Consider the following 25,244-nt stretch of genomic DNA (forward strand, 5'->3'; position numbering starts at 1 on the left):
TTTGTGTGTATACACATAACCCAAAAAGTGAAATTAAGGTAATGCTTTGATCCTTTGTTTTTCAACTTTTATGATATACATTTAAATTTTAGATCACCGTATGGATAATCACAAAGAGAACCTCAGAAAGTTTTGTAGACTTTGTAAGCAGCAGAACATTGTCATTGGTGACAGATCTCCAGTAAAAAAATCTGAATTTGGCTTTGAAATATCCAATGGGTTGGATATCATTGTTGATACAGATAATCCTAACATACATCCCCCATTTGTATGTGGTGACTGTAAGCTGAAACTTTGTGTATGGAAAGAGATGACTTTACAAGGGAAGCAAGCATTACTTGATATTGAGGTTCTGGAATTTACATCACATGCTGACATTAACTGTAAGATTTGCAACGTCTGTGATGATGACATAACCAGCAATGGAAGCAAGCTGCTTGGATTAGCATCAACTATTAGTAGACAAAATGGTTTTGTTGTAGTGGAGAAGAAGGATGCTGTATACTGTCTGAAATTTGAAAATCAATGTCGATATATCAAACAGAGACTTGAAGTACAACAGAATGGAACTTGGAATCTAGAAATTCATGGCCATGTTGTCACAGTGGCAAAGTGTCCACTACTCCGTTCCATACCACTTGTCCTAGATCAACAGTCACTGTCTGGTCTATTTAACACACTTTGTAGTGCTACCATTTGTGCTGGGAATCAAGGCTTTGAGTATTTGTGCCATGAGATGTCTCAGCTTCCAAAACAACCCGCCATCTTCCTTAACAGCAAAGGTGAATTAGAAGCATTTGAGGAGGATAATGGAGTAATGAAAACAGTGAGGCATACAAACTGTGAACTGCTGTCATCATCTTTTGCTTGTCATGTATGCAAACTCTACCGTAGAGACTTATCAACACATGCTAGTGAACACACGACCAAAAGACTAGCAACAGATTCAAAGAGAGCACGCATCGACTATTTAGAACAAGATGAAAAAGCCAAGCAACATCTAAAAGAAAATGAGAAACTTCAAAAAGAGAAGGATGAAATGAAACACCAAATAGCCAGTCTCCAGGAAAGAATGAGGATATTGACTACAAAAGAAGGTGTGCTTTAGATTACAAATTTAACGAATATAAGATGGAAAATTTAACGATTCTTGCCTAATGCTGTACAGTATTTGCTAACTATTATTTTTGAAGGAATGGAATGAATTGAGTTGTTCACCTTTACGTATGTATGATCACATGAAATGTGATAGATACTTATAGTATTTTAAAGGTAAGATAAGGGCAGTAAGTATGTATAATCTACTTTAGATAATACCAGACAAGAAGTATGTTAACATTTTAAAGGTACTGGTAGTTACAGCTTGAGTCTAGAATCCATGCATTTAAAATTTGTTTGAGTATTCATTTTATTTTTACAGCTACTGATGTTCTAAGGTGCTACACCTATAATAAGGCTTGCTGACAACACAATCTTAGGTTTATGAAACCCTGGTAAAAGCAGGTAAAATTGGTTTATACATTGGGACCCCTAAAAGCGATTTTGGAACTTGAACATAGCTTTTACCTACCTACTACTATCTAGTGCATTTATGCCCTAATTAGCATAAACACTGATACCTGGGGTAATAAGCATGAATAGTCATGAATCTCTAAAATTATAATTTGCCTTTTATCAACCAGGGCTTGATCATTCAGACATACTGTACACTTTCTATAATAGTATTGCGATCATTTGTGTTTTTACAGAACAACTTGATATGGCAGAGAGTTCAAGTAATGCTGACATTATGATTCAGAGTATATCAGAGATACTACGTGACAAGTTACCAGTGGATGCTTGTGTCAAGTCAGAAAACATTCAATACTCCCAAACTGGACCAGTGAGTATTTTCAATTTGTATGACTTTTATGTACTTTTTATCATCAAAAAAACTTTTAGAATGGTTGTTACTTAAACTATGGTACTATATTTTTTTATAATTTGTTTATTACTGTACACAACTTCAGATGTCACATCCTGGAAATAAATATAACATTTAATTTAAGCTGTGATGTTTAATAAGCAAACTACCATACTTTGAGGTTGTGACATTGCATCTTATGGTGGTTCTGATGTAACGTCATGGAAATATGAATTCATATACATTTGTATTTGTAATTGTTAATCATAATATGCCATTCATTGTGACAATTTATGACTCTTGATGAGTTAGTGTTTTTATATGGCCCCTCAACCACATCTTAGGATCTACCAATATGTTAATCATTCTTGTAGTCCTAGGAGAGATATGATAAGCTTCATTTACTTTAATACTCAGCCTGCCAGTTACAATTAATCATCTTTTTAATGTCTAAGGAAATTATTTTTGCAAGTGAGAAAGATTTACACTTATCAGGATTCTTTGTTCTGTGGCACTCCACAACAGTGTTCAAAGTGCAGTTAGTGAGGCTGTGAATGTCTTCTTTATGCAAAGAGAAAGGAAACAATTTATATATTATGTGTAATTGTATTCTTACTTTGCTTGACCACAGAATGCAGATTGTGATGCTAAAACAACAGTTCATGTAGACAAGTTTTTGTATGATGACCAGGCAGTGGATGATCTTTGTGAAGAAGGCAAACTGAGTCAAAATTACTGTAAAGAGTGTGGATCTCATAGCACTGCTCCACTTAGTAAGTACAGGAATACAAAGATTGTGGTTGTCATAGCACTGCTCCACTCAGTAAGTACAGGACTGTACAGATTGTGGTTGTCATAGCACTGCTCTACTTAGTAAGTTCAGGAATGGTACAACCTTTTTTTTTCATAATGAAATGAATGACTTCAATCCATGCTTTGTAACACATTTGAATGTTTTTAGTATGCTTGTACTGTACACATCTGCTCTGATTTACATAGTACTCTTTTTTTTTGCAGCTTTCATTTCTCACTCCTTCTCATTGCTGCAGCTGAAATTTATCTTTCAACATGCATTACCAGACCTGAGTAAAAAGACTGTTGTTGATGTGGGATCACGACTTGGTGCAGTATTGTATGGTGTAAGTATTGCTTCTAAGACAATATACCTCAACACATCCCCCCTACACCCTCTGGAACATCCCTCCCCCATCTCCTTTACCTTTTCTACCCATTATATATACATGTCAGTTAGTTACAGGTTGAAAATTCAAGCTACATGTAGCAGAAGGAGGAGTATAAAAGATGTAGTACCTTATCAAAATTGATATTTTTGCAAGCTACTATTGTATAATATCTATCTAACTGGTTGGAAATCATAATTACATAAATCATTATACATCCCCATCATGTTAACATTTACTTGGCATGTAACCAATCTATCACTACCTAAATATGCACATTTGCATCTTATGTTGGTCAGTGATAATCTACCAATGGCTGAATTATGGAGTCATGAAGCAGTATCAAGAAAATTACCAGAACTATTTTTCCAATCGTAACTTTTAGACATTTTTTGTTTCTTGTAACATTTTTTTTAATTTTTTGCAGGCCTATTATTACAGTGCAGCTGATAACATAATTGGAATTGAAATGAACAAGGAATTTTGTGAATTACAACAAGAAATGGTTGATATGTATCAGTTGAACAGTAGAGTACAGGTGAACATGTACAAAACTTTATAATATATCGTCTTATATTCAAGCCTGTCATTACAGTTCAATAGCACAGTGAACATGTATTAGATTTATAATGTGTTTCCTTATATTTAACAGGAAATAGCAAAAGTTGTTGGCTACAACACATTCCCAGCTATAAAAATGTAGTGCTTGCTGTGTCAGTGTAATTAATCCTGTTACGATGATGATTGAACTATGACCCCAATGTAATATTACTTCCTCAAGTGACAGTTGATCATCTCTGACATTTCAACATAACATTAATCTCACTTAGTATCTATTACAATACCAATCCTCTTTCTATGGGGGGGGGGGGGGGGTATTTGTTTGTACACAAAAAAAACTATAAGTTGGGAGAAACAGGATTGATTACTAAGTTCAAGAATTTAACTTCATATTGCACCAAAATTTTCAAGTATCTCACCAGAGCTTTCACCAGGTATCCACCATGGCTTTTTTCAACACTTAACAAATGCCCCCTTGCAGAGGTCTAATATTTAAAATTTTGCTTCAACTAGAAAATATATACTCTGACTTGTGAGAATGATTAGAGAAACACAACCAAGTGTTGTATCTTTGTTCATTCATTAAATACACAAATGTACAGTTCTCTTTACCCCTTCACCTACCCCCCCCCCCCTCTCTCTCTCGCCTCTCAATCTCTCCCCGCTCCATGAAAGTGTTCATATCAGTTGGTCATTTTCAATACATTTTTAAAAATGTGATTAGGAGACATGTAAAAGAGAGCTGTTTAACTGTGAAATAAAATAACTTTTATTTCTTTGTCTTAACAGATTATTTGCGCTGATGTCTGCTCTCAAAGCTCTATTCTGCAGCAAGGTAAGGATTAAATGATAACTTCCAACCTTTCATGTATATTCCAAATTTCAATCAGTCTTAAATGTTAAGGTTTTTATTCCATTTTCCTTCATAAAAACAGACGATCTTGAAGACAGAGCATTTATGTGCATTTAGCATGCCCTTCACATGCCCAATTAGATTGTGGCATTGAAGACACACTGACCAATTGGGTGATGATTTGTTACATGGGTTTCCATTCATAGGTTGGTGTGTTGTTTCCATTCACCTTGTATGCTATGACATCTCTAAAGTAACTTGGATCAAGGCGAAGTTTGACTTGAGTGATCAATAATTGTATGGTTAAGTTTTATTTGGCCATGTGGTGACATGCCACATACTGCAAATAATGTATGTGTATCCTCAATGTATTTCTTTATGAAGAAAACAGATAAAAACACATTTGAGTTGATAATTTTAGATTGATTTCAATACCCGCGATGTATCCAAGCTTTCTTAGCATGCTAGAGTAGGAAATATTTAGTTATGATGTTGTGTTTCCATCTTACTTTTACAGCAGATGTGATTGTATTGAACAATGTGTTTGAATTCTTTTCATCTACTGCAGTCCAGAGTCAGTAAGTAGAGATACCATTTATCTGTTACTGCTGTGCATATCTTTGTTAACCATAGACCCTTGGTGGAGGGTTTATGTGTTAACCAAGTCTTGATGACCAGGTCTTATGATGCAAGTAGCTGCACAGGGAGAGGGAACTATACAACCAAGGACATTATAGATGATCGAAAGACTAAATATGTAATTTTTATACAATGTTGAGAGTCAGTACTTTTAAGGGAATAACAACTGCTAAGCTAAAAGCTTTACTTCAATGATGATATACCCTTCTTAAGAATGTAATAGTGTGTGAATGTGTCAAATTCTAACATAGTGTGCCAGGGAGTTGTGTTGGAAATCATGTACAAGGGACTTATATTGGGAATTGTGTGCCATGGCGTTAAATGAAGAATTGTATGACATGGAGTGCTATGGAGAATTCTGTGTCAGGGATTTGCATGGGGAATTGTGTGCAAAGGAGGTATAAGGTATTGTGTGGCAGGGAGTTACAGGTATATGGGGAATTGTGTGCCAGGGTGTTACAAGGAACACAGTGTTCCAAGGTATTATACTCTTAACTGTTATGAATGAATTCTATTTCATAGTTTAACTCAGAACTCAGACAAGTGCACAAGGCTCTGGGTCGGTGTTTGTTAGGTGTATCTGTATTACCAAGAATATGCAATCTTATGATTATGATATTGCAACTTTACTTTTTGTAATCTAAGGTTTATTTTCAACTTCAGTATTTGGTCAGTTTGAAAGATTAGACTTTTCAACGACAAGTCAGTTTTGAAGGTTGATATTTTCAAATTTGCATCACAAATTTATTTTTCAGAAGCTGGAAGTTTCTTGGGGGCAACCTCCAGAAGACAGGTTGCATTCTTGTAACAGTTCCAAGCCTTGAGGAATCACTTCAACATTTATCAGTATGTTATCAGTTGTAGTTGATGCTTCACTATGTATTTGAATTTATCACATTTTGACATCATACTGGAATTTATACTTTATATTTTTTTCTTATGTTCTTGGTTCCTTTCAACCCACGCAGTGACAAATAATTGATGCTCTCTATTTGTCCACATCAGTCATTACCATAGTTACACAAAATCACACAGTCCTTTACATCTGAACATGCCCAGTTTAGATTACAAGTTGGCTATGGGAGACACAATTCCATCAGTGACTTAGGCAAATTTGCAACATAGTGGGGGTTCAATGCAATTACAAGTTAGCTATGGGAGCCAGAGTTTCTTCAGTGACTTAGGCAAAATTGCAACATAGTGGGGGTTCACCATACTTTCCACATGTTTCCATGCAGTCATTGAGAGTAAAGTACAAGTGAAACAGACTGAATTTGAATTTGTACTTTATTCCACCGAAAAAAAACACAAATATGGTGAAAGTAACAAAATATGTAAATAAAATTGCAAAAATTGATGTCCTTTGGATGTGAAAATTAACACCGGTAATAATCACAATCAATATACAACAGAGTAAAATAATATTACATAAACTCAGTTGCTTAAAGTGCCTTTTTTCTGTAAATAATGCACTTTTGTATCTTCAAATTTTAGTACTGGTTTATTTTAAGAAAGTACAAACATGTAGTCATTTAAATATATTCATTCTCTTTTTTTTCCGCTAGACTGATGTAGACTTGGATGACTGGGTGAAACCACTTCAGTTGGACTACGATGCTATATATCAAATGATGACAATAAATGACAATGACATGGAAGAACTTGAGCAGATCCATGTATATCAAGTTATCTAATATATAACTACATGTACTACTCATAAATTACAATGTATTTGTATCAAGCCTTATAGTAACAGTGTGTCCTGTCAAGTTAGTTTGGCAGTAAGCAAACTGAAAGATTGGAATAAAAATCACAATTTTAAAAGGGGATTCGTCTAGATGGCCTGTATGCTAAAGTGGTATGGGTACTATTGTAATGTTAAGTATTTTAGTTGCAAAGAATTGTATGATTACCTATAATATTGGTAGTTTTTTCTTGCTTTTAGGCTGTTAAGTACGTGCTCTTATTTCAAATAGACCAACTGCGAGAGACATAAAATATTGATGAGGAAAGTCTCGCCTTTGATTTTTATGTCAAATAGTTGTCAGTATATAAACATTTCAGCCTAATAAGTTGTGAGATCACCTTTAACATAGATATAAAGTATCAAAACCAGTGTATAGTTGTTTACTTTTAAGAGACAGTAAAGAAGTACCAATTCTTTGTATGTTTACAACAGATATCACAATCCCACGATAACCCATGGTTCAAGTTTCATGTTACATTTGTGCTAGCAAAGTATACCTTTCTACTGTCACTACCCAGTCAGAATTCAGTTCATATGAAAAATTACACTTCTGTCGTCACTTCTCATTTTACATGTCAGACCTCCCCTTCGGATTTGGTAGTAAAAATGTCAATTCTAACACAATGTTGGCAATAAATAATATACATATTAATTTTGTAAATTCTTTCAGAACAAGTTTAAACTGCATGGAAATTTGACGAGTTTCTCAATCAGTAATAGTGGTGACAAAATTGATTTGATGCTTTTCAATCTATGTAAGGCTGAGATATTAGTCATTGTAATTACAGATTATGAAATGTTTACATTCTATTCATTATGGACATCCAGGGTCTGGATGGCAGAATGGACCACCACAGAAATACTTGTAGTCACAACATACACAAATTGCATCATGGACAAGACATATAGCATTAGCGAAATAACAGCATCCTGGGTAATTAGCACAGCAGCCCCAATCAGACCCAAGAATGTACCAGCCATAATCGTACTGAAAAGAAAAAAGGAAGTCAAAGTCAAATAAAATATCTAAAGGTTTATTTTGTATGTGTGTGTGTGTGTGTGTGTGTGTGTGTGTGTGTAAGCTAACCGATATGCATGCATAATTTCATAACTTTTGTTTTCAATATATTCTTCTCGTCTATTTTCTTTCTATCTACACTTGATATTTATTTCGAGGTTCTGAGTTTCCTTGTGATCATTTCAAGCAAATGACAATGATTAATTTTGTAAAAGTGGTAATGGATATATACTGTGTCTCACAGTATACTTGCCTCATTTGATGTACAACCAGGTACTTTGCATTCGAATGCTCCACAAGCTTTCATCCTGGCAATGTCCTCTGCAATCTCATTCAAGTCGGACACATTCCCCGAAATACTACCCATGTCTTCAGTTTTTATCGTCATCATGATGTTACCATCACTTTGTACCTCTTTACTCACTACACCTGACTGACGAATGTGTTCATCGTATTCCTGAGAACAAATAAAAATTCCCCTGTATTCGTAGGCCTTATAAGCTTTGCAAAGATCTCCGTCATAACCAGAAGATATCCTCTTGGCAGCATGTACTATCGAGGAATGGTACATGAGCGAGAAATGTAGTTGTGTGAGTCGTTCCATCCTAGGTAAAAGTTGGGTGAATAGCTCGTCAGCGATGAAGTCATATACTGAGACCAACTCGTCAATACTTAGGCCGCTTTCAACAACTTTGTTCGCCATCAATTCGGATGAATCTTCTATGGCAGATTCGATACCTAAAATAAGATCAATACAGTATGAAGAAAAATTGAATAACTTCACGACACATAATATTTTAATGTTTTGCCTTAAAAAGAGTAATCCCCCCACTTGAGTAATTAGAGTAACCTTATTCCCTTTAATATACACAGACATTTTGATTGCCATATATATATATATATAATCAAAGTAGGTTGGTTGGAACTTGAGGTGCTTGGTTGTGACTCCGAGTTTCACGCTCAATGCGTTCATCAGACAACTGTCAGCTACTCGTTGTGTTACTGTATTTTAATATATGTGTAAGGTGTGAAAGAATTTATTGGCAGTTAATTGTGTATTGTTTCTATGCGTACAAGGGGTCCTCAGATTTGTCAGGTGATGTTACTTTTGAAGTTCGCTATGTAGAACTTGTTTTCGTGTCGGCACTTTGAGATGAGTTCAGATTTTTTGTTGAGAAGTGTTTGTTTGTCGGCGTTGAGGATGCAGAGTTTTTCAGTTAGGCAGAGGTCGCATCGTTTGGTTTCGTTACTGTATGGGCGTGCTCTCTGTGATATAGACCAGTCTACTTTGAACGTTTTTTTATTTCTTTTCAGCTGCCAGATGTATTTCGAGAGTTCAGTGCTGTTTGCGTATTTTTCGTGTCTGAAGGTTAGGTTGTGGTTATTGTATCTTTGTTTGAAGGCATGTTCAGTCAGGCCGATGTACAGTTTGGGGGGTTGGTTGCATTCCTCTCTTTTTACTTCTGCGTTGTAGATTATACTGGTGGTCAGGCAGCTTTCCTGTAGGGGGCATGTACTTTTATTTCGGCAGTTACAGGATTTCTCTTTGGTCGTTGTGTTGTTGTTCGCGATTTTGTTGTTATGTGTTTTGATGATGTTGGCGACGTTTGGCATGCAGCTGTAACTGACTTTCATTGTATTTTGGTTGAAGATCTTGTGTAGGGTTGATTTCTTTGGGAAATGTTTCCTGATGAGTTTTAGAAATATTCCCCCAATGCTTGTTCTGACGTTAGAGCTGAATGGTGGGTTGAACCAGATGATGTTACGCTGGCGGGTTCTTTTTCTAGTTGCTTGTGGGTTGTTACTGTAGGATATTTTCTCTGTGTAACCGCTGTCCTTCAGTGCGTTGTAGTACCATTGTACTACAACGCACTGAAGGACAACGAGTTTGAAACTATTTACTATATATATATAGTAAATAGTTTCAAACTCGTAAAATATAGTGCTCGATGCTTGGGTAAGCAGGGCGGGAATAATCAAAGTAATGTTGGTTGGAACTTGAGGTGCTTAGTTGTTACTCCGAGTTTCACGCTCAAAGCGATCATCAGACAACTGGCAGCTACTCGTTGTGTTACTGTATTTATATGTGTAAGGTGTGAAAGAATTTATTGAAAGTTAATTGTGTATTGTTTCTATGCATACAAGGGGTCCTCAGATTTGTCAGGTGATGTTACTTTTGAAGTTCGCTATGTAGAACTTGTTTTCGTGTCGTCACTTTGAGATGAGTTCAGATTTTTTATTGAGAAGTGTTTGTTTGTCGGCGTTGAGGATGCAGAGTTTTTCAGTTAGGCAGAGGTCGCATCGTTTGGTTTCGTTACTGTATGGGCGTGCTCTCTGTGATATAGACCAGTCTACTTTGAACGTTTTTTTATTTCTTTTCAGCTGCCAGACGTACTTCGAAAGTTCAGTGCTGTTTGCGTATTTTTCGTGTCTGAAGGTTAGGTCGTGGTTATTGTATCTTTGTTTGAAGGCATGTTCAGTCAGGCCGATGTATAGTTTGGGGGGTTGGTTGCATTCCTCTCTTTTTACTTCTGCGTTGTAGATATATATATATATATATATATATATATATATATATATATATATATATATATATATATATATATATATATATATATATATATATATATATATATATAGTTTTGGTAGTACTGGAACTCTTTCTTGGGTGTAACTCGGAGTTTCACGCATATTGCGATCATCAGACACTATATATATATATATATATATATTCCTCTGACCCCTCCAGGCATAATAATGGCAGCGCCCTAACGCAATAGTTGTGAAGAATGAACTTGATGGTGACGTTGATTTGTATTAATGCACCGTTGTTGTGCAGATATAATCACCCTGTATCAATATAGCAGAAACATGGGAAATGTCCAGATACTCCATCCTGGGCACAGGGTGCAGAGAGCATGCAATTGATCGATCGATCAATTGACCGAATGATTGATTTATTATTTGGTTGAATGATTGGTCGATTAAATTATTAATTTTTGAGGTGATATAAACTTTTTTCTTCCTTCCCTGGCTAGTTTTCTCTCTGTAATTCACTCTTTGTTGACTAAATCTCAGACCACTACGGTCTGCGTCTAAATTAAGAAAAACCCATAATCTTATAATTACCAAGCGATAGATTACTGTCCCAATTTGCTTTATCTCTTATCTACTGGGTTATTATCACATCGAACACTCAGATGTGTAAACAAGTATTAAGATGGCTAGTTTGTACATGAATGAGTGTTTGCTTGGTGTGATAATCTCAAAGGAGATAAGAGATAAAGCAAGTGTTAAAAACTGTAACCGAGCTCTTGGCAATTATAAGATTATGGGTGTTTTAATTTAGATAAGAGGACAAGAATGGACAAGATGTCTTTATTTTTAGTGGGAGATTTAGATAAGAGGAGAAGAATTAAAGTCAATATTCAGGTGAGAGAGAGAAAAGTAGCTTGGGAAAGAAGGGAAAAAAGTTTTATACCACCACAAAAATGGAAACAGGAAAAAGCGACAGGCATTGATGATATACCAACTGAGATGTTAACACACAACTCCCCATTATTTGTGAAAGCCCTACAGAAACTTTTCGATGTTGTATTCAAAGAGGACAGTATCTAGATATTTGGAACATCAACACAATAACACCAATCCACAAAACCGGAGACAAACTAGATCCGTCAAATTACAGAGGCATATCTACTAGTAGCATCAAGATCATTTGCAGTAATCCTGAACACAAGGCTAATACATTACCTGGAACATAACAAGATTATTCATGACAATCAGACTGGATGTCGTCAAAAACATCACACTATAGATCATATTTTTACCTTACATACATTGGTGAAGAAATACCAATTCAAAAAACAACCCCCTATATTCATGCTTTGTGGATCTCAGAAAGTGTTTTGACTCTATCTGGCGGAAAGGTCTGTTCTACAAACTCAAAGATAACAACATAAACGGAAACATTTACAATATTGTGAAGAATATGTACCAAAATATGAAAGACCAAGTTAAACTAGAGGGAAAACTAACACCAATATTGTACATTAGATGATGACAAGGATGTCTGATGAGTTCCACTCTGTTTAATTCAATGATCTAGTCACAGAACTGACGAGAGATCAAGAAGACTACAGCCCAAGTTTAAACAACCAACCCATCTCTTTACTGCTATTTGCCGATGACATCGTCCTTCTGTCCAACTCTAGAGAAGGTTTATAAATACTGTTAAACAAACTCTACAGCTACACCAATAAATGGGGACTAGAAGTGAATACTGAGAAAACAAAAATCATGATTATTACAAAATCCCACAAAGAAAACAGTTATACACTTATCATAAGCAGCTTTTGGAAAGGGTTAATAGCTTCACCTACCTCGATCGGTGTAATATATAACACTATTTGGTACACTAAACGAAACCATGCAAAGACTTGCAGACAAGAATCATGTAAAGCTGAGAACTATATTGACTACCTATTTTCAAGGAAAAATTTAAATGTAAATCTAAAATCAAAGATCTTTGAACATCTCCTAACACCTATATTAACGTATGCAGCTGAAATATGGGCGAAGAACTTGGACAAAACAGAGCCTGAAAACTACCATCTAAAGTGGTGTGGACAAATGTTAACAACAAGGCAATTAGCGTTGGGTGCAGGATGGAACTTGGTAGAATGCCACTTTTGCCAACCATCCAAGTGAAAGAAATACAGTACTACAGAAATATAGCAGACAATGTCTATATCGGGAAACAAGTGCATGTGACTTGCTTGCATGGGAGTGACCGGTTGGCATTCAACATACTATTCCAGTGACGCAATTTACAACTATTCTAATGACACTATTATGTACAATGATGTTCAGTGATCTTTAGTCCGTCGTATTATGCATTTGACAGGCCTTCGAGTTGGCATTTTGAAATACATCTCAGACATCCAACACAAGCTGTCTGCGAATACACCCACGCTTCATACCGAAACCCAGTAAATCATCACGGGGATGGGTACGGGGTGGTGGGAGTGGGAGGTACAAATTATCGATTGTGTCTGTAAGCAGCTCACTGGAGGTTGCGATTGTAAAGGTAAACAGGAAATACTGTATGGGTTTACAAATTCGTTTGATGATTGTCCGAGTGTCATTCATAACTTTTATTTATGTAACGAAAATTGAAACTGAAATGTTTGTAATAAAGACGGTTACACATACATGCAATGTTGATAAAAACTTATCATTTTTTACGCCATGATGTTAAATTAGCACATCGATTACAAATTGGTGTCAGGAAATGCCTTTTTATTATTTATGAAATACATGTATAAAATCAGTGGATGGGAAACCCTCCTCCCACTCATGCATAAGACAACTGCGCATGCCATGGCCAATCCATGACCTCATACATTATACGGCTAACTTTCTATTTTCCACCTATAGCTAAGATTTCCTACATCATCGATGGCAGTCGAAAATTGGGAGGGGGGGGGGGTTTACAACATAAAAACAGCAATGTGACTAGAATCCTCTTCCCCTGGAAATTATAAGTGGATACCTCCTAAAGTATTATGCATCGTTAGGAATGACTCGATTTGCTGTAAATTATGAAGACTTCGTTCTCTGCTACTCATCATTACAGGTTGTTTGCTTTTCCTGCTGTATATGTACTGTAACAATATGAGGAGACCTTCAAATCCAGACACTAGTACGCTATTTGGTAGGATAAATACATGTACGAAAGCATCAAACTGAAACTTATTCAATCGGTTTTGTTATTCCCACTGTTAGGTTTCATCGACACAGGCTTGTTTTGGCCCCCTGTTATTTACAATGTAATCAAATAGCTTCTACCAATTCCGTATTGCAGCTAAACATGCAGGAGAAAATATCCGACTACCCCCACAATTCTGTAGACAAAGTGTTGGATCGTGTTACTCCAAATGGCTTCTAAGTTCCTACCTTATTGGGGTGGCGTCGGCGGTTGGGTATACCTACATCCTCCGCCCATGCATGCAAAGGCAAAGCTAGCAACACTGATCTTCTACTGTATACTTCTATTAGTATTGTACTTTACTATAGGGTACTATCTTATCAGCACAAATAGTTTGAAGCCGAGAAAGAACCCATCAATAACTTAGTGTAATTTGTATTTTTTTAAAAAGAATTCTGAAGTCAGTGACCTTGACCTTCAAGCAAGGTCAATTACAGCTTCACGTCACCGCTTTCAATGGTTTTGTGGGGGTAGGTTCGTAAGAGAGTGGAGGACACACCAGACGTTACGTTAGGGTACTAGAAAGCTACTGAAGAACTTTATTCAATCATAAGTATATATATATATAGATTACATGATGCGTATCGATGTGTATCGAGTATATCTACAGGAAATGGTCACATACTTTGGGAATGGAAAATAGCAACATATGTTTGGGGAATGTATGATTAATGATCAATGTTAGCACAAGAGATTGTTCAAGACTTTGAGTCTCCGACATGGTTTCCGACAGGTTTTATATTATTGAACCGTAAGGCGAATTTCGTGCTGGTGGTGCTCAAATAACTTGAGCACAACAGGGGAAGGGGTGGTGAAATGTTGTTGAGCAAGGTTGGATGTCGTGCTACTCAATTTTTTAAAGTTTTTCGACAAGTTCTTCGATACCCCGACCATGACGGCTTCCCAGTCATATAGAAACGCTGTGTTGTTTAGCTGAAAGCTGAACAAATCTCACGAAGTTTTTAGTTTGTGGCAGTTGAAATGTGTTATTATTATTCCTGTTGCTAAGTGAATGTACTCGTGCAGTGTGCCAAAACCGTACATGGACCAAGGACTTCTACTTGGCAACGAATAATCAACCAAATGATAAAAATGGTTATTTGTATGTTAAGAATGATTACTGGCTTTATTGATTGTGTGTTCATGAGTCTTTGCTATTTTATTCCAAAACCTACCAAACAGTCAGCATATGTGCCAGAAACTTGAACTCCAAATACATTAAATTCACCCTCAGGAGAAATCTTTCGATTCGTAACTGAACGTATTGTTGTTTTTGAGTGTTTTGTGCGACAAAGGCTCAAAGCCGAGAACATGTATAGAGGTCAGACTCTCAGGGTCAGACTAGAGTGGTACTCAATCACGAATCTTTTTGTGTGCCACGTTTAGTCGTAGGTACACAGTGCAAGAATAATAAAGTGGGACCGAAAGCAGCAATGGCGGTCTTTTGTTGTGACTTCATTTACTGTAATGAATACTTAAGGTCGGGGTAAAGTATGTACGAAGTTCCTGCGTGTGATCTCTGGAAGTATTAAGTTGTGTACACATACAGTATACTTGTAATTGGGGGTAATTTCTAATTCGGTACCTTGGGTTGTATATGTTTGGAATCTATTGGATATGCAAGGCATACTTCAAAGGACACACGTCAGTAAAGGAGGTCATTTTGAGGTATCATAAATGCTTGGCTGGATGAACTATTTATTTGACATACATATTAAAATTTGTCAAATAATAGAACAACCCCCTATAATCCCTATACTTCCCGGGACTCACCATAAACTTCATCTCACGCCCCCAGAATTACCTCTCTTAAACTCAGTCATATCACTTCAAACATACTTACCCCACAAACATACTTACCCCAAGTGAAAACCAAAAGACAATTGATATCAATAGTAGTTTATACGACATGTTGATAAATTGTACCCTACAATTTAAGAGAATCCGCACCTTTGATCTTTCTATCCATGAGATGTTGGGCAGGTAAATGAAGCTTCGATAAGGTGATATTGGAGTCATCTCTCAACCACGTGACACTGGATACTATCACTTTATGGTCCTCGAATTGTCTTACATCCGCCGATAGAAGAAACGAAAGTGTGTCGTCGACGTACTTTGCTTCGACGGGTAGTTCAGGTCCACCGAATTCGGTCAATACCAGATGAGGAAATATCTTGTCATCAGGCGCGATAACCATCAAAAATACTTTAACAATGAACTGTAATATTACGGCAATCATATTTACAGGATCGCGTAAACTGTATTTGACAACCACTGCTCTTCCTCAATATCACCGTGAATATATGGCCCTGTTGTATACATGCGTACCTCCCTTTATATAGTAAATGATCATGTGCCTCCGGTGACAAGGTTGAACTTTGGCCCGTTTATAGTTACCCATTGTTGAGAGTTGTACATACTCACCATCGGTTGCTTGGGTATTGATATGCATGCACTGACCCTTACTCTACAGTGGACAAATATACCGAACCACTTCATCAGCCGGCTGTAATATTGCACCAATTCAATTTCCAATGACATTAACAATATCGGTTAAAATATGAATTTCATAATAAGTACTATAAATCATCTTCAAACCCTAATCTTTCTATAGTCACGCAATATATATATATATATATATATATATATATATATATATATATATATATATATATATATATATATATATATATATATATATATATATATATATATATATATATATATATATAATCTTGTAGTGTGTAAATAAGTAGATCTGGTGGAAACTAGGTTTAAGGCAATGGATTTTGGATAATGTCAGGAGTTGTATAGCCTAGAATCCAGTCGTATGTGGATTCTGTGTGTGTGTGTGTGTGTGTGTGTGTGTGTGTGTGTGTGTGAGGGTATAGAAATAAACTAACAATTGCATAAATTCCAATATAACTTGTTTATCGGTGTGCCTGGTGAAAATCGTACGATAAGTGGTTTGTTTCAAAGAATGATCGCAGGATGAAAGCTATTGCAAGTGAATTCTTTTCGGATTCGTTCATTTTACTGTAAGTGATAGGGGCGGTTTCGAAATCCTTTTACATGTTTCTCATTTCATATGGGATATCTACCAAAGTACGGGCTTTCGTTGAATTAGATCATCATAAGGTGATGCTAAAATATCAGGTACGTATAGTTTGTTCAGTGTTATCGGGGTTTTTTACCTTTCTTCGGCTTTTGACTTCACTGAATATTTTTTCTTTAAGATTTCGTGTCTTCTGTTCGTTTCTGTTCCTGTAAAATCATGAAAATGGCATCCCGGAAACGGAACCAAGTGTAAATCTAATTAGAACTCGCTTTTAATACATGTATTGTCTAGGTAGGGGAAAGTAGGGGTAGCTGTAGGGGAAAGGCGAGAGAGCAAAAAAAATTCATTACGACTGAACTCTGTGCTAGGAGGTGTACAAGACTTTTAACTGTTCAAAGTTATGCAAAGTTACATGTAAACACATAGGAATTGATTTGATATTCATCTACTTTGATCATGTGTGGTGTCAATTGATTGACTGTTATCAGAAATGATGCAAGTGCAAGCATGGTAAACAGTGATATACATATATATAGTTTGATACCGTAACGTGGCACCTTTGGTCACTATAGAACTATAAAGTGGTCTGAGTCGACACCTAGTTCTACATGAGTACTTAGTACTTATATCATATACCGTGCACTATTGTATGATACAGCAAACCTTGATATAAAAACACTTCATCGTTGTCATGGTACCGAAAGTGACGAAAAGAAATTTAAGAATCCAAGTACCAGCAAGGTAAGGAGTCAGAGAGAAGTAAGAGAAAAGACGACATCAAATATATCTGTGTGATTGTTGATTGATAGAAGCTTTTGTCGAAAACGTACATCGACCTCCCACTGTAACACTAAGCTCGTGTTATTTCTAGTACATGTATATAGTAAGTATAACCTAGTAATGGGGACGTATTCACACATAGGCACACGTAACTACGTGGGGATAACCCTGTATGGAAAGCCAACAATACACAGTTAGAACCGATACTTTTTGTTTGAATAGTATATAGCTATTGGTAACAAGCAGATGAGACGCATGAATTTTTTTGCATGAGAAAGTCGTTCTACACAACGACAGATCTTAAGAACTCTTACTCAACAATGAAGAATTGAGCTTACATATAAGATATGTTCATTTGTAGGAGATAGTACGAAACATTGCAATGAGTCTATAAGTAAACAAATAGATAAACTTATACAACAATACCTTATTGATGCAATAGAAAAATATTTTGTTATTTGTTTTAAAACAAATATCGAATAGTTTTAGAGGTTAGATTTTTGACTATTAACATTTGAAGCGCATTTTTTTCCCATTCTTCTTACCCCCTTTGAATTAATATTGTTTGCTTTGTTTGTTTCTGTATGTGATTACACTAGTAATATCTTATCTAATTTTTAGTACTGTAGGTATTTTAATTTGTGTTAGTGCTGCTCCTAACATGCTTAGTGAGCCCCTGATACAAAGGGGATGCAATAAATAAATAAATAAATAAATAAATAAATAAATAAATAAATAAATAAATAAATAAATAAATAAGTAATTAAATAAATAAATAAGTAAGGAAGGAAGTAAATAAATAAATAAATAAATAAATAAATAAATAAATAAATAAATAAATAAATAAATAAATAAATAAATAAATAAATAAATAAATAAATAACAATACACAATTTATAAACAAAAAGTTCTCGTTGGTATTCTTGCTACATTCTACTCTACTCTCAGCATACATGCCCCGGGATACAGGCTCAGGTTTAGGTTAGAATGCCTCCACCGATATATATATAGGAGTGTGAGCATCTACTTGTGCAGGATCTGCAGACTGTAGGCAAATGAGATATTTAATATTATAAGTTCATAAGTTATTAATTATTGTTTTCTCGGGTATCAGGTAACACTCGGAATAATAGAACTTAGGAAGAAATTTCAACTACGTCTACACTAGTCTCGCCACTGATGGCTCACTATGCCCAAGCTGGAATCACTGTTGGGGACGAAGCTCTGGGATGAAGAGTCAGTGTATATAGTGGGCGAGTTCAGGATAAAAATGGTTTTCGATTCGTTAGCTAAATTGTCCATGTCGCTGTGTTGCAACTGTGCTAGGTCTCGTCTACTACTAGGCCGGTGCAGTATAGTGCCAGCGTCATGGGCGTTCTAGCTAACTGATGGCATACCATTTTTATCCAGAACTCGCCCAGACCATCCTCCAGTCTTGGTTACCCAGCCTCTCGCCGCTGGGGGCTCTGCCTACTCGGTGGTCTCGTAGGTAGAGCCCTCAGCAGCGAGAGGCTGGGTAACTGAGACTAATCCTCCCCTAGCATATTACTCAGTGACTTAGGGTGTCCAAATTACACAAAGTGCTGTACGGCATTAATGTAACGTCATCCTATATCCGTCTGAAATCTGTCGAGTTTTAACTAGTGTATTTCAAGAAACATGGGTCTGAAAGTGAACGTAATTTATTGGTAAGTAGTAGCTAAACATCCCAGACCACTTCACTGGACCAGCGAAGCAATGAAACCATAAACTTTTTTCTTGTTTTGTGGAATTTTCTGATCTCAGACTCCTTTTACCTACCTCAAAACATGTGTTTGTTTTTTATCTACAATTTAGTACAAATGTAAAATGTAATATGTAGGTAATAACGAAAGAAGAGTCCTGGCTTCATATGATGTATGCTGCAATCTCCTAGTGTCAGTGGCAGAAAAGCTGCTAATTCGTTCGGCCAATGGGTCACAGCTACTATTTGCCGAGCCGTCTTAACTTTGTACAATTTGTTAGTCTCCGACCGTTGATTTTATTGGATATGAAAGGGCCTCTTCTTCCAAGTTGTATGACATCCCGATGATAGCAGAGAGAGGGGGGCCCGGGGTTAATCAGCTTTAAAATGTGTTTGTTCTCTTTTGCAGTGGTGGCTGAGGGTACGGCAGCAAGGTAAGGAAACATTTTTGAAATGACATGCCTTGACTTGTATCAGCAGACAACTGAGAAGCTATGTGCCTGGGTTACTCTGTTTGTTCCTCTACAATGGACATAATACTGACCCACGTTTTTATTGACCAATGCATATTCAATTCTTTTAATCATCAAGCATAGAAATTGGTCTCCAGTGTCTAAACAACAATTCAATTGATTTGTCTAGTTTTATAATGCATGTTATGTACACACATACAAAGAAACACTAAGTCAGTAGTCTTGAAATTTACATAACTATACTTTTTTTTTTGCCACAGAAAATCTTTGAATGGGGTGGGGGCATGCACTATTTGTATTCATAATTAATGTTTAATATGCAAAATATTCTTATGACATAACCACAAGTTATAACCCAATGTGTTTGCCAACTAAATTCTACCAGGATGAAATATAATTCTTTGAGTTTACAGCCTAACAATGAATCCAATTGTAACGCCATTTAGCATAAATTTTGGATCAAATTTGCACAGTCATGGTGAACAGGGGGCAATCAATTCAATTTGATTTATCTACAGAAGCCAAACACAGTTGAAAGCGTCACAGTGATTCATCAAATTTTTTCCATACCTGCACCTTTAGATTTACATGACAATACAGTACATGAATGCACATAGTTATAGATAAACTACATGTACTGAGAAAAAGATGAATGCCTGGATTTTAAGCATTGCTTATACTAACTAGGATTTTTACATTTGTATTTCACACAACCATGATTGATGCAATCATTCCTGGTTATATACCGTACACAATCAGGAGTCAACACTAATGATAGTCTCGCATCTCCTGACTATCAATACTTGTCAGGGGGCTACCATAATGTACTTTTGGTGGCCTACTTGGGCTAACACAGATTTTGCAACAATTTTTGCTAGAAGATAGACGATTGAGGAATGGAAGTATTTTAATTAATATATGCATATTTCCAATGTGGTCCTCTGTTTTCAGTTCAGGAATATGGGACTACTGGTCACCTCAGGTCACCATCCATTAGCAGTCAATTTCTGAAAATGAGTCCACTGGGACTAACTAAGAGAAAAGCTAATATTGATCCCTGGATTGTCTGTAGATGTACTATGCATGTAGTTGACAGAGAATGGCAAGAAACCAGGAAGGGAGTGCATGTTAGTTCAAGGATTATTTAAAATTCATAGCTTTGAAAATTCCTGATGATATTTACTGTCATCAATTTGGGACATTCCCTGTCTTGTATAGCAGTTGAAACAATGAAGCTTTCAGTGTACAGTTGTTTCAGATTTATTAATAATCTTGATTTATTTAATGATCAGTTCCGCAGATTAGAAGCGGAGCTTAACGATGAGTTTGGTGATGAGATTACCATCGTAAGTGTTGTATTTATCCTATTTCTTTACTCCAACCCTATTGATGTGAGCTTTCTAAGGGATATTATAACAATGTCAGGATCAATTATAGCGGTATTTTTTGTCAGAAAACAAATCCCAAAAATAACTTGATGAGTTGGTAATGGCCCATGTATTAGTGAGCATATAACATCTAGAGTATCCTAAATTATTGTTACCAAGTAATGGCTAATGATTTGATGGAGTAACCTCCTAAACTGAATCATTCATTGCATCTGTGCAGATGTAACCATTAGCTTGGTAGGCGTTTGGAATCACATAAAGCGAAAGCAACAATGGATCATTCAGTCTAACCTCCTTCGTGAATGAATAAACTGGATTTAATCTTCATAAGAAAGTCATACAACATACATTTTGAGGTCTGTGTATTAAAATGTCTATCTCATGATTATTTTGTACTCAGGAAGGAATGTCCACACCAGGCGTTACTGGCTATTTTGAGGTAGAAGTTGACGGCAAGCTGGTTCACTCCAAAAAGGTCAAATAAATGCATTCTGACTATAGTTTAAGAGCATACACGTAACACATACATTTGTACACATATCAACATCCTCTGAGTCTTAACCATTACATCAATATCTTTCACAGTACAAAAACTATATCACTAATAACAAACTTTATAGACACAATGGAGAGACATTAGCAGAGATTAACAGAAATTAGAAAACAGTCCGAAGATGTACACCATCACACCTGCAATTGATTGAGAACATAATTAGATATATAAATCATAATCAGGTCACAGCTGTATAGTGATTGGTCAAAACATGATTGACAACAGAGCTATGATTGGTCAATAATGCATACATCAATTGCACTATGATGGTCACCAGGTGCATACCAACTTCAGACTATTCTACATTATGTTAATTTTTTGCACACAATGTGTGTGCTGGGACATGGCCTCCATACTGAGTGGTTAATGATGTGTGTATATACTTGGATCAGCAAGCCAAATGTATCGCCATCATGACAGATAAGATACATACCAAATCAGTCATCATCAAGGAAATACTACCACATTATACCTGGCATATGTTCAAAGTATTCATTCATTCATTCATTCATTTTATTGCCATTTTATTGCCAAGTAAGTGACAATTACATACTGACAGGAAATAAATAAACAAATTGGCAATTTCTTGTAAAAAAAAATAGTTTTTTGCTAATCGAGTTTGGCTCCACCTCAGAATTCATATGCATCAACAGTGATAAGGGCTACACAGAACTAGAAGAAAAATCATAATGGGAGAAAATATCAAAACGAGCTAACAAAGCAAGAATATGTATTATATTCACTAGTTTAAATTTCGTCAAGGAGGTACTCTTTAAAAGCTTTCCTGAACAGATGTTTTGATGTGAGACATTTCATTTCTGTTGGCAAACTGTTCCAAAATTTTGTACCTGAAAAACTCTTGAATGTAGGTGAAGTAGTAACCTTTGCTAATGATGTTGATATGGGCACAGTATCTTGTGAATGTCCAGAGACATCCCATGATCATGTGACCAACTTATGATCACAGTATGCTGATCACAGTACCAGATTAACAGTGGTGAAAATGCTGTTTTGAGATGAATGCGTACAGATACACCCCATTTTCATAGAATGGTAATGAGTATGTAGAAGATGTATATCTTCTTGTTTAAAGGTGATGGATATGTAGATGGATGTACTTCCCTTTTCCATAGACAGTTGATTAGTATGTACATGCATGTATTACCATTTTCACTGATTGGTAATGAGTATGTACATGAATGTATTCATTGCATGATTATGGATATGTACATGTATTTCCCCTTTTTTCATAGAATGGTGATGGGTTTCCTGATAAAAGCAAGACTCAGAAGATCATCAAAGCTATAGAGGGCGCACTGAAGAATTAACTACAAACACTGAAGTTTTTTGAATGTCAGAAGATAAACTAAGGTAACAATATTACAGTGTAATCAGAGTTGCCTCCAGGATATTTCCATTCTTTCATCAATGAAATTGATGGCAACAAAAAATCATTCCGATGAAACTGGAGATTTTGAATGCAAATATTGTTTAGATCAGATGTTGTAGTCAATCATTCACAATGTTTTCTCTCCACAATGTTTTAGATAAACTTTCAAAATGCAGTACAATATTATTAACAACTTTTTTTTCTGTTTTAGTTGAAGTTGCTTGACTTGTTCCAAGTGAGAAGTCTCTATATGACAGAGCTAGCTGAAAAATGGCACAAACACCATTGGGTTAGGTTCTTGATGAAATGAGAAAATTCACTCAGAATAGGCTAACCATTCGACTTTGTCAATTTGTAGATTAGAATTGATGTTATGTCTTCATGATTATGTTTTATTATCTTGTCTTTCTGTCTCATCATCCAAATACTCATCTAACAGTGAGTGGCTTTTAGATTCTTCAAATGTTGGGTCACCCACCTGTTGATTCCACACCTATTGATGTACTTAGAAGGTCAAAGTTCAATTATCATTGATGTATGATTTATCTGAGTGTTGCTTTAAAATTGATAAAACAAATTATTAATGGATCAGGGAGCATCTGATTTATACCAAAGTTGTATTTGACATGTCAAGATCCAGTCATTGAAGATGTCTGAATTTCTAACTACATGTCGCAGGAGTACAGATATATTTTCTTGAGTACAAACAAAGTAAAAATACACAAGTATATAAAATACAATACTAGCAATACATATCTTTATTTTTTACTGAAAAACATTGCATAACTGCTTTGCTTTAAAGAACTTGAATGTACAAAGACTTACAGTTTGAATTACATTAAATTGTTTGAATTACATTGTTGTTTTCTCAAATTTATTCATTGATGGCTCAGGGAATCTTTAAAATGACATCAAAATTTAGTATGCCAATATTTCAACAAGGAGCATTTTTACAGAAATAACAAAGGGCAACATCACCAAACATTTTTTTCCAACTCAGTAAACAAGTTCATAAAGTGGAACTTCGATAATATAGTGATTTATTCACCACACCGCCCTCTAGTGGTGAACGTAGACTCAGTAAACAAGTTCATACTGAGGTTGCAACTTCAATAACATAGTAATGTTCTTTGATAACACAACCAAATTATTTTCGTTCATGTCTTCATGACCGTTACCTTCCTCAGAATAAAGTGACATATTTTTAATTGAAAAGTATTTTTTCCAGATTTGTAGATCATTATAAAGATTGTAGTAAATTATGACATATGCAGTAGAAACCATTTGAAGTGCAATTCTTGTAACAGGACGACATTTAATCAGAGACAATCTCAATCCTAATGTTTGTTTATATCGAAGTTCATATTTTATGAAAGATGTATTTATTGTATCTAGTTATAATATTCTTCTCTTCTCTTCTGTGTGCTGATTTCTTTGGATGAAATAAAGTGAGTTTGGGCTTCATTTATTGACTTAATAATATGTGCATCATTTTCACTAATAGAAAATTGTAACCAAGATGATCGATTGGACCAGGTTCAATAATGGCAAATGTTTTGTAACCCTCTGGTTGCATTAGTTGCAGCTCAGACCAACTACAATGGTCTGAGGTTGCAGATTATTTAGGTTCTGTGGTGGTGGTGTGCGTGCGTGCGTGCGTGCGTGCGTGTGTGTGTGAAAAGGAAGATGTGGTATACTTTTCCCCCCAGTTACTTGTAGCCTCCCAAGAGGGCTATACACGATCTCCACTTTTGCAATCACTCACTGAGAGTGAGTGATTGCGTATTTTTTTCTTTAAGATTTCGTGTCTTCTGTTCGTTTCTGTTCGTGTGAAATCATGAAAATGGCATCCCGGAAATGGAACCAAGTGTAAATCTATTTCGAACTCCCTTTTAATACATGTATTGTCTAGGTAGGGGAAAAGGCGCGAGAGCAAAAAAATTCAATACGACTGAACTCTATGGTAGGAGGTGTACAAGACTTTTAACTGTTCAAAGTTATGCAAAGTTACATGTAAACACATAGGAATTGATTTGATATCTCCCCTCCACTGTCTATGATTTGACTCTGATCATGTGTGGTGTCAATTGATTGACTGTTATCAGAAAGGATACAAGTGCATGCATGGTAAACAATGATATACATATATTTTTGTTCTTCTCTGGACCATGTAATAAAGTTTAAATAAATAATAATAATATATATGT

General features: G+C 35.7%; 2 protein-coding genes and 1 long non-coding RNA gene across 3 annotated transcripts; 2 read left to right on the plus strand and 1 right to left on the minus strand.

Moving 5' to 3' along the window:
• Nucleotides 1-310: 310 nt before the first annotated feature.
• LOC144446014 (uncharacterized) lies at nt 311-6,977 on the plus strand. Its single transcript, XM_078135683.1, has 9 exons — nt 311-1,097; nt 1,749-1,882; nt 2,535-2,676; nt 2,921-3,042; nt 3,512-3,622; nt 4,435-4,480; nt 5,016-5,076; nt 5,893-5,983; nt 6,703-6,977. Exons 1-9 carry the CDS (start codon nt 311-313, stop codon nt 6,829-6,831), a joined length of 1,623 nt encoding a protein of 540 aa, XP_077991809.1. The 3' UTR covers nt 6,832-6,977.
• On the minus strand, nt 6,501-15,965 carry LOC144453416 (uncharacterized). Its single transcript, XM_078144703.1, has 3 exons — nt 15,623-15,965; nt 8,156-8,640; nt 6,501-7,872 (listed from the first exon to the last, which is right to left on the minus strand). The coding sequence occupies exons 1-3, from the start codon at nt 15,909-15,911 to the stop codon at nt 7,699-7,701; spliced, it is 948 nt and encodes a 315-aa protein (XP_078000829.1). The 5' UTR covers nt 15,912-15,965; the 3' UTR covers nt 6,501-7,698.
• Nucleotides 15,966-19,068: 3,103 nt separating this feature from the next.
• Nucleotides 19,069-24,484, plus strand: LOC144453432 (uncharacterized). The gene is made up of 6 exons (XR_013482415.1): nt 19,069-19,198; nt 19,643-19,667; nt 20,999-21,052; nt 21,495-21,569; nt 22,901-23,018; nt 23,249-24,484. It is a non-coding gene; the product is annotated as an uncharacterized LOC144453432 (long non-coding RNA).
• The last annotated feature ends 760 nt before the right edge of the window (nt 24,485-25,244 follow it).

The sequence above is a fragment of the Glandiceps talaboti genome, chromosome 2, assembly GCF_964340395.1.
Source record: "Glandiceps talaboti chromosome 2, keGlaTala1.1, whole genome shotgun sequence".
Classification (NCBI taxonomy): Eukaryota; Metazoa; Hemichordata; class Enteropneusta; family Spengelidae; genus Glandiceps; species Glandiceps talaboti.